This window comes from Ambystoma mexicanum, chromosome 11 (assembly GCF_040938575.1).
Source record: "Ambystoma mexicanum isolate Mex_15411 chromosome 11, UKY_AmexF1_1, whole genome shotgun sequence".
Lineage (NCBI taxonomy): Eukaryota > Metazoa > Chordata > Amphibia > Caudata > Ambystomatidae > Ambystoma > Ambystoma mexicanum.
This window is the reverse complement of record NC_090934.1, coordinates 934311682-934329948: the sequence shown is the minus strand read 5'-3', so window position 1 is coordinate 934329948 and position 18267 is coordinate 934311682. Positions and strand designations below refer to the sequence as shown.

The 18267-nt window shown below is 45.5% G+C and overlaps 1 protein-coding gene across 3 annotated transcripts in view; it reads right to left on the bottom strand.

The window, feature by feature from the left end:
- The window catches only part of IRF7 (interferon regulatory factor 7), a 77062-nt gene that overhangs the window by 26825 nt on the left and 31970 nt on the right, over positions 1 to 18267 (bottom strand). For all 3 annotated transcript variants that reach the window (XM_069624048.1, XM_069624050.1, XM_069624049.1), the window contains exon 8: positions 14592 to 14864. In XM_069624048.1, the coding sequence (XP_069480149.1) occupies positions 14592 to 14864 (273 nt within the window). The remainder of the gene's footprint in view (positions 1 to 14591; positions 14865 to 18267) is intronic.

The following is an 18267-nucleotide window of genomic DNA, read 5'->3' as shown; positions in this document are numbered from 1 at the left end:
ATCTCGCAGCTGCAGCCCGTGCTTTTGACAAAGTGTAGTTCGTTTGTCGTCCTTTCATGGCAGAGTGCACCCTCTCCGACTTGCAGCCGGAGCTTTCATGTTTACTCCTGCCATGTATGAGACGGCCATTGTGGTGTTCTTGAGCGGATGAGTAATGAAAAGTCACATCTTCAGATTTTTACTTTTTGTATTTATTCTTCTTGTTTCAACAAAGTGCAAGTAGCTGAAAAGTTAAATGCAGTATGTATGTTGTTTCTGCCATGGCATGGAGCAGGACTGGTCTGGTCAGGAGCACGGGTCTTCCTCTCCGTCTGAATGCGGGTTAGTGCCCCCATGCACCTGCTCTCATTTCCTGATCTCACTTAATCTCCCGTAAGATCAGGATACCACATTCCTCCCCCGTAGAAGGTCCTCAAAGTCATATAGTTCAGTTAGTCTCTCTGAACCTGGTTGGGAGCCTCACCTCTCTGCAGAGCCATTTGTTACTACCGCCACGGCTCCATTCAGGTATCCTTGTGGGTTCCTCTTCACAGAGCTCCCTCTCTGCCTCTCTCTCCCTTGCTCTTTCAGCTTTTTCCTATCTTCTCTAGTCTCTCGTTTCTCTTCCTGCTTGCTTCATTAACGCTGTTGTCCCTTGTGAAGCTGGTATCATCACTCCTGGGTCCATCACAGGCAACAAGTTCAGTGGGTTCTCGTCCGTTTCTTCTGGCTATGCTGCAGGTCGTGAAGGTACACAGGTTGCAATTGTAAACACAGTAAGTTGCAGTGATTGCCTTTCATATGTATGATTGAACGTTTCCAGTTTCCTACTCAAAGAGCTTGCAAAGCACCAGTTACCTTGCAAATCTGTGACAGTTAAAGTGAGCAACTCAAAGCATCCATTTAAAGGCTATATTGGGATGAGAAAAAATTAAGTCGCTTCATGTCACTAATTAAATGTTTTCAACAACATGATTAACAATGAGCCAGAGGTTTGTGAGAAAGAATCTGCATATCTATGTTTATTACATGTCTTAAAACCACTGAAAGTATAGTGGGCTTAAATAGATTTTTCAGGTTGACATTATCTTGCATTCTGGGACTTAGGGTTTAGCATTCGGAGTGTAAAAATTAAAGCCACAATTATTTTATTTTTGGTTTAACATTTTGCTATAAGGATTTACATGTTGTCATGTGGCTTTATTCATGTTAATTAAAAACACAACAAATGGGTAAAAAGCATAATATATATTCAAACAGAAGGTGGACCCAAAACAATATTGCTGTCCAATAGTAAGTGTGTCCGGTTCTCAGGGGTAGTAGTTTCTCCTGTTCCAGTGTGCAGTGACCTAACTTCCAGAGGGTCCTTCTGGTACAGCAATACAGTCTAGTGGAAAACCTGCTCTAGCTTCAGGTGGGCATGTAGACCACCTTTGTGGTGACGATCATGCTGCGGTATGAAGGGTATGATGTTGATCATGACAAAGCACTGTTGTCCTTTTTAATCAGGAAACTTCTTTACTTCTTGTTTTCCCTTGAATTGGGAACATGTTGTTGGTGGTGGTACTCCACCTTGCAACTGTACCTTGTGTTTAGCGAGTATGTCGTTCTCCCATCCTAGTTGTGTTGCTATGCCTTTAGAGGGCTGCTCCACCCTGGATGATTATAGAGGGGTGGAGTAGGGGCAGCGATGGCTCACTGGAATGCAACTGGGAGGCTTAAATCTCCTTCTTACTTGACTTTTGTATATGCTAAACAATGTTTCCACTGTTCTGCGCCACCTCCTTGCACCAAGTTGGCGACTACGTGCAAATGCGGTCATATAACTGCCAGTGATGTTACTTCTCTATATTTGGGCACTCCCCGAGGAAATTCATAAATCGGCTCCCCTGCTCCTCACTCTCCACAACAAGAAAAGACAAGCCCAATTAACGTGGCTGAAAACTCCCACTGACACTTTACAAAAATGAATTTACTAGTATATCAAGACTCTATAAATCCACCATAATCGTAGCCAAATCCAACTCATTCAATGCAAGAATCAGCAAAGATAACTCTGATGTTAAAGACATTTTCATCAGTTTTAGAGAATTAGAGTCTCCTGCCCCACCCCCCACAACCATCACCAGGACAAAACGTGGTGCTCAGATATCCAAGCTGCACGCTTAGGCAAAATCGACACCTTGAACTTGAAAAATCACTGCGCAAAAGATAAAATTTTACAAAGATCCAATAGCCTTAGACAAGATCGGTAGTCCACCACCATACACCCCACTTTCTCCTCCTCTCAATTCTTCTTCAGAGACATCTCAGTAAGTGAAGGCTTACAACTTATTAAAGGCTTGAAACCCTCAAAGTGCAAAGGTGATATATGCCCTGCTTTCCTCATCAAAGATTGTGCAGACGTAATATCCCCCCCCCCTCATCACAGCCTTCATAAATGCATCCTTTGAAAAAAGCACTATCCGAGCCAGCACGACAACTGGGGCCTCCCTCCCCTAAAAGAATAAAAAAATAAATAGAAAAGAAAATCAATCAACCTAGACCCAGCCATTCCCTCCAACTACAGGGCAATCACCACTGTCCCCTTTTTACTAAGAATCCTGGACCATGCAGCCTACCTGCAAGTACAGCAGCAATTCCTGGAAGACAACAAAATCCTAGGGATACGGCAATTAGGCTTCCGCCCCAGGCACATCACTGAATCTGCCCTGCTCGACCTGAAAATTCAGCTTGTCATGATCAGAGATGAAGACAACTCTGCCCTTCTCCTCGTCTTGGACCTCTCTGCAGCATTTTACTTGGTCAACCACCAAATCCTCTGCCACACCCAACTATGCCGACTTCTCCTCACCAGCTACCAGACAATTCTTGAGCCAATGGTAAGGCAGTTGTTTTTATAGAGAAAGGGTCTGCAAGCCTTAAGGGCCTTGGTGGCATAGGCTGCTGAGGAGGCATTGTCGCTTACTTGTTCGCCTCCTTCCAGGGTCTTCTCAGAGACTGCCAACGCTTTTCTCTCTCCCATCGCTTGCAGAGTACCTCAAGGTTCCTGCATTGCCCCAACAGTTTACAACATCTTTACCAGACCACTCTTCAATATCCTAGACTCACTCGGCATAGTCTACACTAACTATGCAGAGTGTACCCAAATCGTGATTACACTCTTTAACAAATACACCGATGATTCCAACACCCTTAACAAGATCTATGCAACAATCCAGCCCTGGATGGCAGCAAATTACCTTTGTCTCAACAGTGACAAAACAGAAATCCTGATTGTTGGCACCCCAAATTCCATTAAGGCCCTCAATAATCAATATTCCTCCTTCCAGATTGACAACTGCACCATCCCCGTCTCTACCTCGGTAAAGACTCTAGGAGTCCATCTTGACGCATCACTCACTATGTCTAAACAAGTAAGCGACATTTCCTCCTCAGCAGCCTACGCCACCAAGGCCCTAAGGCTTGCAGACCCTTTCTCTACAAAAACAACTGCCTTACCATTGGCTCAAGAATTGTCCACTGCAATGTCTTATTCACAGGCACCTCTTCTAGAAATATCCACAAACTTCAAGTCATACAAAACAAAGCTCTTAGAGCAGACCTCATCATCCGGAAAAGAGAACACATTTCCAAAGCCAGAAGAGAAGCACATTGGCTCCCTATTCAGTGCATCACTTTATAAAAACTCACCATTGCCCACAAGCGTCTCTCAAATACAGCACCACTTACCTCGCCCAAAGATCAACCAAGGCTCACTCCACTAGGCCCACCAGAACACTATACACTGATCGTCTAATTGTGCCTAAAGTAAAAAGATCCAAAGCAGGAGGCTCTACTCCTACACTGCTGCCAAACTTTGGAACAACCTCCCCCCTCACCTTAAGAGCTGAGAAGGCATACTGGGCCGTTCATAAAGCTCTCAAAACCCAACTCTTTTCCTAAACTCCTAACCACCTTACCCCACCCTCGCGTCACTCATTTTCCCCCTACTACTTCACTGTAATGTATGCTTAACTTTTATGACCTACCACTATTTAATGAAATTGTATTTTTGCTTGGGAATGTACCCATCCTAGCCCTAGTTACACAACTACAACAGGACTGTTTTTCACTGTCTGACCAATTGACTTGTACCTGTAACAGCACCTCAATGCCTCCGTGCTGTATGTGCGCAATACAAATGAAATAAATTAATATCTCGGATACCAGAGTGCCCTTGCTTTTAGCTGCAAACACCTGGGCAACCAAGAGGGTAGAGTAATATGCCTTTGTTTCAGCCACAGTTGTAGGTGATGCACTTGAAAGATCCACCTGGTCCTGCTTGTTCCCACAGTGCCACTTTGGCCCTTTTCCTCGCCAGAGCATACTCAATTGACTACAGCAGACTACAGGTGAGCCTTTATTCACATTCCCACCTCACAGAACATAGCACAGTGACTGACAGGACACCGCAAGTCGCCAACTCACTCCATGTTCCATTGTCTGCCTTCTCAACACCTGTTTCACAGGGTTGTATTTCGGTCAGCTTAGGGAGCTGCACAAGCTGATGTAAGAGAAAGAAAGAGAGGGACATGAAATCCTGATTTCTTGTAACCTGAGAACATGGCATGGTTTTTAGGAAAGCCACTGGTCCAAAAAAGGTGTGTGCATGGCTATTTGGGTGGCAATATCAAAACTATTGTTAGAGGGTGAAAGGCCACTGGCAGAGCAGACATTCAAAGAGCAGCACAGATGTGCCTCAGCAAGACTGGGCTTGCTTGTTGAGCAGGAGCATTCCCAAACTTCGCTTTGGTGGGTTAACAATTGGGCATCTTGGCTTAGCAGTCAAGTCTAAGACAACAAAGTCCTCAACTTTGTTGTCTGTACACTTTTTAAACCTTTTCCTGTTTCACCTCCACTTCCCCAGCTTGTCGTCAGTTAGGCTGACTATCTACAAGACAGAGGGTAAAGTATAAATGCATTCCCATCTTCCAAACTATGCACAGACTTGTCCCACACTATTGGCCCATCTCACTCCCTACTCTCCCTCTCGCTCCCTACGATCATGATCGGCTCACCTCCTTGCCACCGCTCGTACCGCTCTTCCTCTCTTCAATCCCTTACTCTGGAATGCTCTTCCTCTCTGCACTACCTTCACATCCTACTCTTTATGTATTTAAATCCAACCTCCCAGCTCTCCTCCTTTCTAAAGAATCACTTGCATAGCATTCTACGCCACCAAATCTCTCTGTTCTCCTCGCCCCCTACCTCTCTACAACAACCCCACGGCGGGTATCTCTCACCCTTTCATCCTAAAACTTAGCACTTCCTTCACTATGCCTTTCCTATATCATGATCTCTGTTACTTGTCCCTGGTTAATGTTTCTACCTCCCTGCATTATCTAGTCTTATACCCACATCCTCCCATCTATAGTTAAGGAAACTGGTCCTCCGCTCTGTAAATCAATGTTAAAATGTTTTGTAATTTCCATTAAATAAATAAATATGCTTGGTTGTAGCCTAGACACCAGCATTTAATGAAAAGCCTGCAGATCTTGTGGTGAAAGGCCAGCATAAGAAAAAGGGGTCAACAAATAAAGCACCCAGTAAGGTCCTTCTGGGCTGGCACGAGGCACAGAAGGTTCAGAGATGAGCCTGGTGTGGAATAGGTTTCCCAACATGTCTTTATTAGGGGTCATAAGAACAAACTAAAGCAATTCACTTTCAGTTGTGCTTATGCAAGTACAATAGCAGTCAGGATAGCCACGCACAAAATATACGAGAAAAGTACAAATCAAAGTTCTTTTCAGTCCTCAATAAGGCTAGGTTCTGGACATTCCCAGCAGCTCAATAGAACAAACACCAAATGTTAGCGTATGCGCCCGGTGTCCCAAACAAAACAAAGATTTGACAAGGAACATCGCTTGCAGTGCTTCTTGCCATCTCAGCCCATGAAACAAGGGACAAGGTTGAGGTTGGAATTCGTGGAGCAGGCGCCCTCTGATCAGGAGTTACTCATCACGACCCAGGAGCTCTCAAAATAGTGTGCATTTAATAGATGACTTAAATAAATGAGCAGCAGAACATGGTCATAAGATATGCAGGTACAAAAATGTACTTTTGTGTAGAAATTGCCGATTGAGAGATGTACATGTTAGAAAAGCCACTCTGCAGTGCCTGAAAGATGGTAGAACATGCTTTCATTTTCCAATGAGCAATGCTGAATGTTTCCGTTGATTGCTCTCAGGAGCTTGCCATGTTGATTTGCATTTCTTAACTTTGTTCATCCTTGTTGCATTGCTTGTCCTTTTATTTCCTCTTTAAATGTCTTTCAGTTTTTTCAATATACTGCTGCCTCTCATTTAGTCTCTACCTATGTTTGTGACTACTCCTTCTTCACCTTACTAACCCATCCCCCCTTATCGTTTGCAGATCCGCCAGAGCGCCTGGGGACCAATTCCGTTGGTGACGGTGCGCGGTACAAATACCTTTAACATTTAACATTTAACTACAACCAGGACTGCCACCACTACATCTAGTTCTGCAACTATCGGTCTTGTTCTCTCTTTCCTGCTGCTACAAGTTAATCCCTGCTGCCACTTTTTTGTGATACTGTCTCACTTGCTCTTTCACACTGCTGCAGAATGAGGAGCTAATTCACTGCGTGTCACAAATGTAATTTCTACAGGATATGTAAACTATAACTTTGTGTCCAGTACATATGACCAATCATATTTTAGATACCCTTTATGTATTTCCGATTTCACATGCATGCAAATTCCCAGACGCAGGACAATGTCTGATTTTTGTATTTGTGTGGCACCAGGTTGCATGGGGAGACAGAAGTAGTTCCTAGAAGCTGTTGGTGTCAAGCTAACCAGGCACCTTCTAGGCAATACCCAGAAGCCATGTAGCTTCCAGCTCCAGGCAATTTCAAGCCCAGCAAGTCTAGTATTTGTAGGTTTATTTGCAATGTTTTTGTGCAGCTAGGGGGATGGTGGAGAGTCCTCCTTCTGGCACTCAAATCTGATGGTTGATTTTGTAGTTGGTGTTGTGTTGGATATGGCCTTAAACTAAGGCACGGACCAAAGAATGACAGGAGGCCATACTAAGGTCTTTACAGGTGTCTTGCTTTGCCTCTTAAACCCTCTCTCACTCTTGAGTTCTGGTTCTACAGCCACTCATTTGAAAGTCTCCTCCTGGATTTCTTGTGTGCTAGGGCAGAAGAATGAGACAAAGCAGTTTTTGGAATACTTGACTTTCTTTTATTAAAATAATAATTGAAAAAAGGCCTCACGTTCCCTAATATATGTATTTCCCTGCCTAACCAAACTAACTAAGGTGCTCGTCAACTGGCGTGAAGTCCAAAGTAAACAGTGTGTCTCCGCACAAAGCTAAACTGCTCTCTCTCTACCACTAAGACAAAATAACAAAAGACCAAGAGAATGACTCTTCTCCTGGATAGGATTCCTCAGTCTTAGAAGACTATTTTGAGATCCTTTTTAGCTATCTCTTGGATTAAATTATTTAGTTCCTCTAGGGAACACCTCTAGGGGAAGCTTCCAAGTCTTTGGCTCCCCTATTCGTTCTCTTAGTAGGCTTTTCCTCCTCAATGAAATGGGCTTCGGAAATTGTACAATGTATTTAGTGTCTCTGAAAGTCTCTCCCTCTCTGACATTATTAGGGATACTCAATACCCCTTTATGTGGTTCTTATCCTCTGTTTCTGTAGTTCTTCAAACCCTTATGCATAAGATATTTAACATCTTGTTCCTCTTCCTCTGTTTCTATGACTTTCTCCCTGAGATATTTATTGCAGACCCAATAGTTATTCTTATTATCTTATCCACTTCTTATATTACTAAGACGAGTAAAAGAAGTTTCATACGGTTGCTCGCATTTTTTAGTTTCAAGCCACTCACTGGGACGAGTAGGTTGAGTCCCAGAGTGTTTCTCACTCTTCTTAGTTTCTAGCCAGTCACTGGGACGAGTAGGTTGAGTCCCAGAGTGTTTCTCACTCTTCTTAGTTTCTAGCCAGTCACTGGGACGAGTAGGCTGAGTGTACTCTTTTCCCAGTCTTCCCTCCCGGGTCTCCCGCTGTTCCAGTTATCTTGCTTTCTACGGGGTTGCGTCACCGGGCCTGCTCACAGGATAGGGATTTCCTCTGTAGTCAGGATAGTTTCGTTCCTCACTCCGACTCCTTCTGTTTCTTCTCTGCAGCTCCGGTGCACCAGCGGTCTCTGCGTTGTTGCCAGACTGAAAAGTTCACCTCTTTTGGGTCACGCCGCCACTCTCGACTCTCTTTTTCTCCTGGAGTTTTCGTCCTCCTCTCTCTCTAGCCTTCGGCTTCCCCTGTGCTTCTTGTACCACAGCACCTTGTGGTTTCTTCTCGAAGGAGGGTCTCCCATTCTCTCTCAAACCTCTCGACTCAGCTGATTTGGAACTTCCGGATGTCGCTTCTCAGGGACACTAGTGCATCTTTGTTTTTTATGATCGGCTGCTGGGTCATCCCAGCTGAGGATTATAGTCCTTTCTCTCTTTTAGTTGATCACGCTTCATGGTTTTTTTCATTCTTCTTTGTCACAGTAGTGTTGGTTTCCATCCATTGAGTAATTGATATTACTTGTTTAGCATTCTTTTCTTCACTGTAGTTTTACTACTTTGTTCCTCTGCTTGGATCTTGGGTCTTATGACTCAATAACAAACAGTGGCTTGGTTTCTGGAGCTCTGATGTTACTGTTGTTCGGTAAGAGAAGTCTCTAGGGAGTTCCTCTGCAGAATGGGAGTCCTTGTCCCGTCAGAGGGGAGTCTCTCCCTGTGAGGTTCTGCATGTCACGATCCCTAGGGGGATTATTGCGTAGCAGGCTCACCTGCCTAGCCTTACAAGGAAAGGCTCCCCTCTGGGGAGAAGTGACTGAATCCAGTGATTCATCACACCTGTAACTAGCTCATGAATGGGTGCATCTTTTATTGCTCGTCCCTTTTCTATGTATATCCTTGTGCTTCTCTTGGACCTCTTTGATGCTTCACCTCAGGCTTGTTCCTCCACATATCCCAAGTGTCTCCCCCTTCCTGTTCTTCTATCCTTCCCTGATCTTCTTTCTCTCCACCTCCTCTCTTCTCTCCCCTGGTGATTCTCTGCTTCACCTCTCAAAGCTGATCACCTTCTCTTTAACAGTCTCCTCACTGTTCAAAGACTTCTCATAAAGCACGCTTCCTTAGGCACCTCTATATTAAGGGCTGGCTTATTTGCCCTGCTGTGTTTCCTCTCACTACCTCCTTTGTGAACACCTCTGTAACCAGAGATAACCTCTCTTCCAACAATCTTGGTCCTTCTCTCCCAAGCCTCCTTGATCTCTCAATACTAGCCTCCTGGATCTCCTCCAATCCCCAGCCTTCTGGATCTCTCTCCTCTTCCCAGCCTCTTTGATCACTCCTCTCCTAACAGGCTCCTGGATCTCTCAGCTGCTGCCAGCTTGCTGCATCTCTCCCTCCCCCAACCTTCTGCAAGGCATCTTCCCCTATCCCCAGATTCCTGGATGTCCCCCTCTTCCGAGCCTCCTGGGAATCTACCCCTACCCAACCTCCTGGGAATCCCCTACCCAGCCTCCTGAACATCTCCTCCTATCCAGCAACCTAGGTGTTTCCCCCTGACCAGCAGATGCCCCCCCCACCCGCATCCCAGGCCTTCCTCTTCCCAGCCTTTAGGGTCTCCCTTTCCTAAGTTTCCTGGGTCTTCCTCTTCCCACCGCACTGTGTCTTTCTCTCCACATCTCTGATCTCCTTCTTACCCCCAGCTTCCTGGGCCCTTCTCTTTTGGGTCTCTCCTCAGGACCCCACTCTCCTGCTCCAACTCATTCTGCACTCTTTCAGCCTTCCGCTTATAGGGACTTAACTCTGCCTTCCAGCCTCTCTCTTTGGCCTAAGGAAACTCATGTATGTCTGCCTATGCAACTGGTATGGAGATTGGCTGATTGATCCCTCCACGGAGGATGGCTTATAGTTTTTATGTGGGGCTTGGAGTAGGTTAAACCCTCCCCCATGGGCCGGTCCTCTCTCTCTCTCTCAGCTTGCTAAACTACCCATGTCCAGCCATGGTAGAGAACTCCCATAGCCTAACAGGCCTTCGGTGTATTTTTGTGGAGACCTTGTGAGGTGACTGATTAACAGCCTACGTTTTATACCTTAGATTGGGTTCCTCTTATACTCCCCGCGGTTCTAATTACACTTTTATTACCTGTGCAAGAGGAGTCGAGCATGCAGGCGCTAGCTGCTCTGCTGGACCATCCCTCATAACTGATACCATTAAAGGGACAGAACCTTTGAAGGCGGCAATGTGGCTATCCCCTGCCTCCCTCGTGTGACATGGTGGAGGTAGCCAGGGAACCCTCATTGCACTGTCCCTGTGACTAGAATCACTTGGCTTGTGGCAGCACCTGACCGCCTTGGTGACTCCATCATCCAGCAGTAAGGTACAGCAGGTACGGCAGGGATTTCTCAAAGGCACCAGACACAGACGCAATAATTTGTAATTGCAATAAATTGGCTATCTTCATATTTTCATCTAAGTGCAGTGTATGTGCTATCCTCCTAAATCTATTGTGTGCGACGCAAGGGCTGACCTTCATTCACATTTCTTCTAAGTGCAATAGCTAGGCTAACCTTCACATTTCTACTAAATGCAATACACACGCTAACCTTCCCATTTCTTCTTAATGCAATACATACGCTAACCTTCACATTTCTTCTAAGTGCAATAGCTAGGCTAACCTTCACATTTCTACTAAATGCTACACATAGGCTGATCTTCACAATTCATCTAAGCACAATACATAGGCTAACCTTTACATTTCTTCTAAATGTAATACAACAGCAAATCCAAGAGCACAGTGCAGTACAACATAATGTTAAGAGTAGGTAGTAGTAATATGTGGTGGTAGGGCTTTACTAGAGCACAGTAATGGCTATTCTCCCCGCCCATACCACCTTACCTGGGTGTAGCTGTAGGGTGTCCTGTCAGGCGTTCATGGGCAAACAGGGATGGGAGCTGCCCGGAGATGAGCTGCCCCTTTCCTCTGGCCCTTTGCCAGCTGCCCTGGCAAGGCTGCACTGGGCCTCACTTCTAAGAGTATTTCCTGGAGATGGATGGCCCTATCAGGGATGGAGTGGGCAGGAGTGGGGTGGGGAGATGGGCAGGGAAAAGGAAATGGAGGGTGGAGGAGGCTGAGGGAGCCTCAGCCAATTGCTATGAAGATGGGAGGGGGGGGGGGGGGGACAGAAACAAAGGACTACACCACAAAGGCAGTGCCTTCTTTAAGTAATTCAGCACAAACATCGTATTGGAAATCACACTAAAACACAGGTAAAACCCCTCAACAAAAGAAAAAACAAACAGGCTGTAAACTCCTTACCAGGTGCCTGCTGCACAGGATGGCTAAGGATTACTAACAGGAAGGCAGGGTAAAGCAATACGAAAGGACTCCAAAAACAGAGGACAGGGAACCACACAAAGCCTTTGGCTTAGCCCTGGCGCACAATTTTCTGGTGGCACGTTTCTTATTATTGTGTGCTTGAGTGTTTATATTCGCTCTTATTAATTCAATTATTTGCTATTTCTTTTCCAATTAAGCACATTATCAGTATGTCCTGTATGACACGCACGTTGCGGCTCTGTTCACAACCTCCTACTTGCCCTCGTTACTGGGCATTCACCACTTGCCCAAAGGTTCATTCTGGGGTGACACTCTTGACGTTGTAGTGCTGTGGATGCGGCAAGAAGGCACACAGAGATGGATTGAAAGGGGATTTGATATCTGAAAGTTACTAGATGTATAATGGGATATGAATGAACGTCGATCACTCCTTCACTTCTCTCGTCTCTCGTCTCTCAAACGTCTTTCCTTGCTCCTGCTTCCATCAGTCGAATCCCCAGGAGCTCTCATTCTACATTCCATAGCACTATGCAATACTAGACACGTCCATTCTTTTTACAGTGAATATCAATAGCCTACAACAAACAAGAGCCCACACTAGTCTGTCCACCTGTACCCATGCAGGGTACCTATTCCTCCTTTCATGAAACTTGCACAAATAAATGTGGCTATAGCAGCGCACAGTTAAAGTTTTGCTTCAACAAATGATTGGTGGGAATTAAGGCATTTGTAGTAAAAAGTGCTGGACCATTCACACCGATGTCCGTCATTCCACGTGCCAATAGCTCTCATTCTTCCAAATGTTCAAAGGTGACGTTAAACGGGAAACCCCTGAAACGCATCATGCAATCTAAAGATATGCGTTACAATCTTTAAGACATCGCAGTCATCTAGCATGATCCCATTTTTGTTATCGTACAATGCTTGTTGTGGCCCCAAGGCAGACTATACAATAACAACTTCAAACAACTCACTATGCTGGAGATGTAATTCCCAATCTGGAAAACCAGAACCTGTGCTATAGTAGTACGGTAAACAGCAATTACTGGTTCCCAGACGCTATCACTTCCCTTCAAAATGAAATACTACCCAAACCTATCCATGCACAACAGGTACCCATGAGTTGGAACCAACAAAATATCTAGACATTCTAGCCAATTGGAAAAACATTTGCAAAGGGGAAACTCGCTCTGCCCGTCTCACACACCACTGGTATTTGTCATACAGGCCTCTATAATGTACAATAAATCTCAGTAAATGTACATTTTTCCTTGTTCTAGTTTACTGATGCCTCTCCAAAAACTACAATAACACACAGAAGAAAATGACGATGATTATTAGTGGCCGAACCCTAACTTTTCCGAGTGACTACAAGAGACCTTAAACAAAATCGGTCGTTGTATGAATGACAGAGGCAGGCACTGTTCTAGAGCATTTAAACCTCCCCACATCAGCCGCCATGTGCAGATGCGCAGTCTGGATCACCCACCCCAGGCCACCGCGTGTCTCTCATCCACTCCTAGTCATACCTCTCCACCATTTGCTTAGTTTCCTTTTTCTTACTCCATTTTTAAAACACACCAATAACAATTTTGAATATTTGCATTTACTAACATTGATCACGTTCCTTTATCTTAAATTCAGGCAACGATATAAAGTTCATTAGACCATTGTGATAGCTTTCTCTAAACACTAACCTATAGCACGCCTTCTCTTGCAAATCATAGGCTTCAAGCCATTGTGTTATTTTAAGCATTAGATTATCCTCTATTGTGTCTCAGTCAGTGCTGGGTTGTGGCGCCTTGGAAGGGTCATTGTATCTCAGTCAGTGCTGGGTTGTGGCGCCTTGGAAGGGCCATTGTGCCTCAGTCAGTGCTGGGTTGTGGCGCCTTGGAAGGGTCATTGTGTCTCAGTCAGTGCTGGGTTGTGGCGCCTTGGAAGGGCCATTGTGTCTCAGTCAGTGCTGGGTTGTGGCGCCTTGGAAGGGCCATTGTGCCTCAGTCAGTGCTGGGTTGTGGCGCCTTGGAAGGGTCATTGTGCCTCAGTCAGTGCTGGGTTGTGGCGCCTTGGAAGGGTCATTGTGTCTCAGTCAGTGCTGGGTTGTGGCGCCTTGGAAGGGCCATTGTGTCTCAGTCAGTGCTGGGTTGTGGCGCCTTGGAAGGGCCATTGTGCCTCAGTCAGTGCTGGGTTGTGGCGCCTTGGAAGGGTCATTGTGTCTCAGTCAGTGCTGGGTTGTGGCGCCTTGGAAGGGCCATTGTGTCTCAGTCAGTGCTGGGTTGTGGCATCTTGGAAGGGCCATTGTGTCTCAGTCAGTGCTGGGTTGTGGCATCTTGGAAGGGTCATTGTGGCTCTGTCAGTGCTGGGTTGTGGCACTTTGGAAAGGCCATTGTGTCTCAGTCAGTGCTGGGCTGTGGCATCTTGGAAAGGTCATTGTGTCTCAGTCAGTGCTGGGCTGTGGCGTCTTGGAAAGGTCATTGTGTCTCAGTCAGTGCTGGGTTGTGGCGCCTTGGAAGGGTCATTGTGTCTCAGTCAGTGCTGGGTTGTGGCACCTTGGAAGGGCCACTGTGTTTCATTCAGTGCTGGGCTGTGGTACCTTGGAAGGATGGTTTATCGAAACCTGCCTGGCCGTTATCAACTACGTCCCTGATTAAGGATCACATTGTGAACAGCATTTGGAAGAACGGTTGGACCCCTCACCTTTTCGTAACCACCACCATCATCATCCAAGCTTTTCCCGCTTCCTACCAGGTATCTCTTCTGTCACATGACCCTATCCTGCCCTGGAAAGCAGCAGCATGCCTCTTGTCGCCTGCACCCGGCCTCGTGATTCTGCAGAGCGTGTGCAGTTCTGTTCTTGGAAAATTACATCCATAACTATTTATCCTACAGCACTTTGCAAGCGAATGCCACTGTTAAAGGGATGGACTTACATTGTAATGGGAACCACTGCCGTATGTTTGACCAGGCATGTTGGTACAGCATCGTAAAATAGTGGGAATGGAAGAAACAGCTATGGAAGGAGCTTCCTTAAAGACTTGCATTCCCTAGACACATTTGACCTCTGTACAGACAAAGTATTGCCTTCGCTCGACTACCAATTTAGGTATGCACTTTTTTAGGTTTGCGTTTAGGCCTCCTCTCAAATTCTAAAATGTTACCATTCATTAAAATATGGCAATACTCAGCAGAGCTCTCTTACCTCCAAGTTGATGTTGGTTATTGGCAGAAAATGGTGCAATTTGGTGCTGGGGAGAATTGCCGTGCTGAAATGCAGAAGCCGGAGAAGTGAACCCATTCTGGATGGGGCTGTGCTGCGCCACTGCCGGCTGCTGCGCCCACTCTGATGCCCACGGTTGGTAGCTGTTCTCCACAGGGCTGTTTTGTGTGGCGTACTGGACTCCGTTGCCTAGCTCCACCGCTGATGCATAGTCATTCGGGATGCTGAGGTGGGTATTATAGGTGGTCTGGCTTGCTGGGGAGCCAATGGAAGATGGTGAACGATTGTGACGCACCATTTCTATCAACGCAATTTTTGGGTGAGGCATTTGAACCACAGAAACAGCTGAGGTTCAAAAATACCTCGAGAGAACCTCTACCAAAGAAATGCTAGTGTTCAACACACATGGATGCGCTGATATAATATTATGCGTAAAAAATGTGTTGCACATATATCACTGGAGAATGAATTGATATAAGTACAGTTGCATAGGTGAAAATAATGTATAAATAAAAGATCCCATGTCGAATGGTTTTTTGAAACAATCAAATTAATTATTAACCGTACCACAACATTCATTAGTGAAAGTTAGGAGAGAAAAGGGCATTAAAAATACTTTTACAAATGTTATGTTGTTCAGTTAGACTCTGGAGTAGAAGCTCCCCTCAAATAAAAACAGGTGCAACATAGACTTCAGCAGTGGGCACTTCTCCTAGTACAGAAACTAGGCGTGCCATCGACCTCAGCAGATCATGCTTTCCTCACATGGAAATGGAACGTCGTAGATCTCAATAGTGCAAGATTACCACAGGTAAGGCATCAGTCAAAGCAGTGCAAGTTCTACTGCATGGGATGGAGCAGTGAACGCACCCCCACCATGAACAGGCAAATGAAGGGCCTCAGAAATGCAAGCAGCACTTGCCTAGGCGTCAGCCGACTGAATTCCCATCACTAAGAACTTGCCCGGCAGGGGCTAGGCGCTCCATGCTCTCCTCACATAGAATAGGAATAGTATACCACCACAGTGTGAGCGATATGAATTCTTTATAACGAAAATGTTATCAAGTATGAACATATATCGAACAGTTTATAACAAACATTTTATGAAGAATGCACTTAGGCGTGGGGTAAAGGGTTAATTCTTGTGGGGAAACGGTTGGGGTGGGTTTTTAGGGGTGGCAAATGGAGTTCTAGGTGGACCGCCCCAAAAACAAACAAAAAAAACAAATTCGTTATATTTTCCGTTATAAAACTTTCGTTTTAAGTGCATTCTTCATAAAATGTTTCGTTATAAAGATATGTAACCAGTGCGAGCACCACCCACATAGAACAGGAGCAGTTAATCGCCCCTGCAGTGCAAGCTCATCACAGATAGAACTAATATAGTATTCATAGAAACTAGTCCAAATATAAAGGCTAACTGCACACAGAATCAGAAAGGCTCCACATAGTAGGAATTTAGCTAACTGTAAATGGAAGGAATTGAACCGTAGAACACATGCTTTGCATACCATTTGCCAGCCATTCTACAGCGGATTCACTTCCTTAAGCAGGCTGCAGAAGGGGATGTTAATATCACAGGGTGAGTCACTCAATACTCCGTTCATTTTACCTCTAGCTCAGAGCTGGGGGTAAATCCACCAAGCCGGTGATTTGGCAGACCCTTAAATGTAGCGGTAATAGCGTTACCGCCACATTTAAGGGTTACCGCCAAACTCGTAACGAGGCAGCATATCTAAATTCATGGTCAAATGTTGGTTGGCTTGAGTTAGACTTACATCCTACAGAAGTCAGTAAACGCACTATCGACTGAGCTAATAATAATCACACGGCTTAAAAGTTGGAGGAATCCTCCATGAAGCGCTGCATAAACATTTTAAATACCTATCTGGATTACCACTACAGAGACATGTTTTGCATAGTTTTAGGGCCTCATACAGGGGTAGGGCGGAGCGGCAAAAATGCAGCGGTAACGCTATTACCGCTCCACCCAATCCCGAGTTTGGGTGGAAAGTTCGAGGTTTACCTCCAGCTGTTTGCTGGAGGCAAAACTCTCCATGTTCTGCCCATTTGCGGTACGATTATTGAGGGACTAATACCACCGGTGGTAATAGCGCTGTTACTGCCCAACAGAGTTCTATGAACTCTTCAAAAAATGGGGAGTAACAGCCTTACCACAACTCGGGATCCGGCACTAATAGCGCCGGACCGAGTTGCAGTAACGCTATTTGCATTGGCGATATCCCAGCAGATTCACCGCCGGGATACTGCCCCGGATGTAATGAGGCCCTTTAATTCATTTGCAAATGCAACCATTTAATTGTTTTGTAGCAGCGCTTGCGCTGGCTGAAGAGTAAGGTTCTGAATGTTTTAAGAGTAGTATTCAAAATTTGAAAGCATGATTGGTGTAATGACAATCACTGTTGAACAAGAGCCCTGCTGCCGCTGACCATCATAGTACCATTTACCACACTGACACCAACGTGAGGTTAAATGGATGTTTAGGCATTGCATAATCATCCGTGCACCAGATAAGGTTTTGAGGTGGGAGTATTTTACACACAGTTTTAATAATTAGACTGTAAATTAAGATAATTTGCCTCAGCAAGAGTGCACCCGAAACATGTGTAGCAATGTTGTCTGCCTTTAAAACTTTTATTATATTTGTGAAAAACTTTCCTCTGCACATTAATGTGTATGAATACACCGCATAGATGCAGCTTTATGACACATGCTGTGAGAAACTTGAAGGTGTCTCACCCGCTAGTCCCCGGGGATCTGTCATCCAGGTGGCCAGCACACGGCCATCGCTATTGGATCCAGTTCCTTGGGGTGGACCAGTGCGGGTTGATCACCTGGATGGGGGATCGTTGGGTAGCGGAAGTAGGACACCGAAGGGTGAGACGCGCTATCCCCCTCCTTATAACACCTTTTCCCCATCCTACCAGGTAGGATACCTAGAAACTCAACCTACCCCCCTTTCCCGACATGAACACTTTCTCACGGACAGTTCATTGTGAGCGACAACGGACTAACACCAGAGCCGTATACCTGACATGTCCCAACGCAAGGGTCAGGCAGAGTCAGGCAATTACTGATAATTACACACAAGTGACTTCCATCACACTTCCCCACACGGATGGGTCCTTGGGCTGTACATGTTTTACCTTTATTCTGATATGCTGCACATTTGCAGCCACAAGAGAAGGCTCCACCCTGGGGATTGCAGATTGGTTATAAATAGCCTAATGCCTGCAGCATGCACCAGGAGAATGTATACAGGACCCTGTCTGCTTGATCGGGGCATGGCTTACTGACATGTTTTGGTAGTTAGCAATCTCTCCAGCTTAGAACAGCTGAGATTCCTAAAGTCTCACAAGGGAATTGCTTTTTCTTTTGGATATTACCTTAGGGATCCATTGCCGAGTGTTAGGGAGAATTCTCATCTTTGTGCTAATTCTCCTTCACCCTTAGAGACCCCCAGCTCTTTTTCTAGACTTAGGACCTTTTAATTCTAAACCTGCACCGAATGAAACCTTTTTCTCACTCTCTTGTGTTTTTACCTGATTGGACTTTGTGTTTTCACGGTTTTTGGAGTCTGGCAAACTCCATAGGCATCTACTTTTTGTATGGTGACACACAGCACCCTCAGTACAGT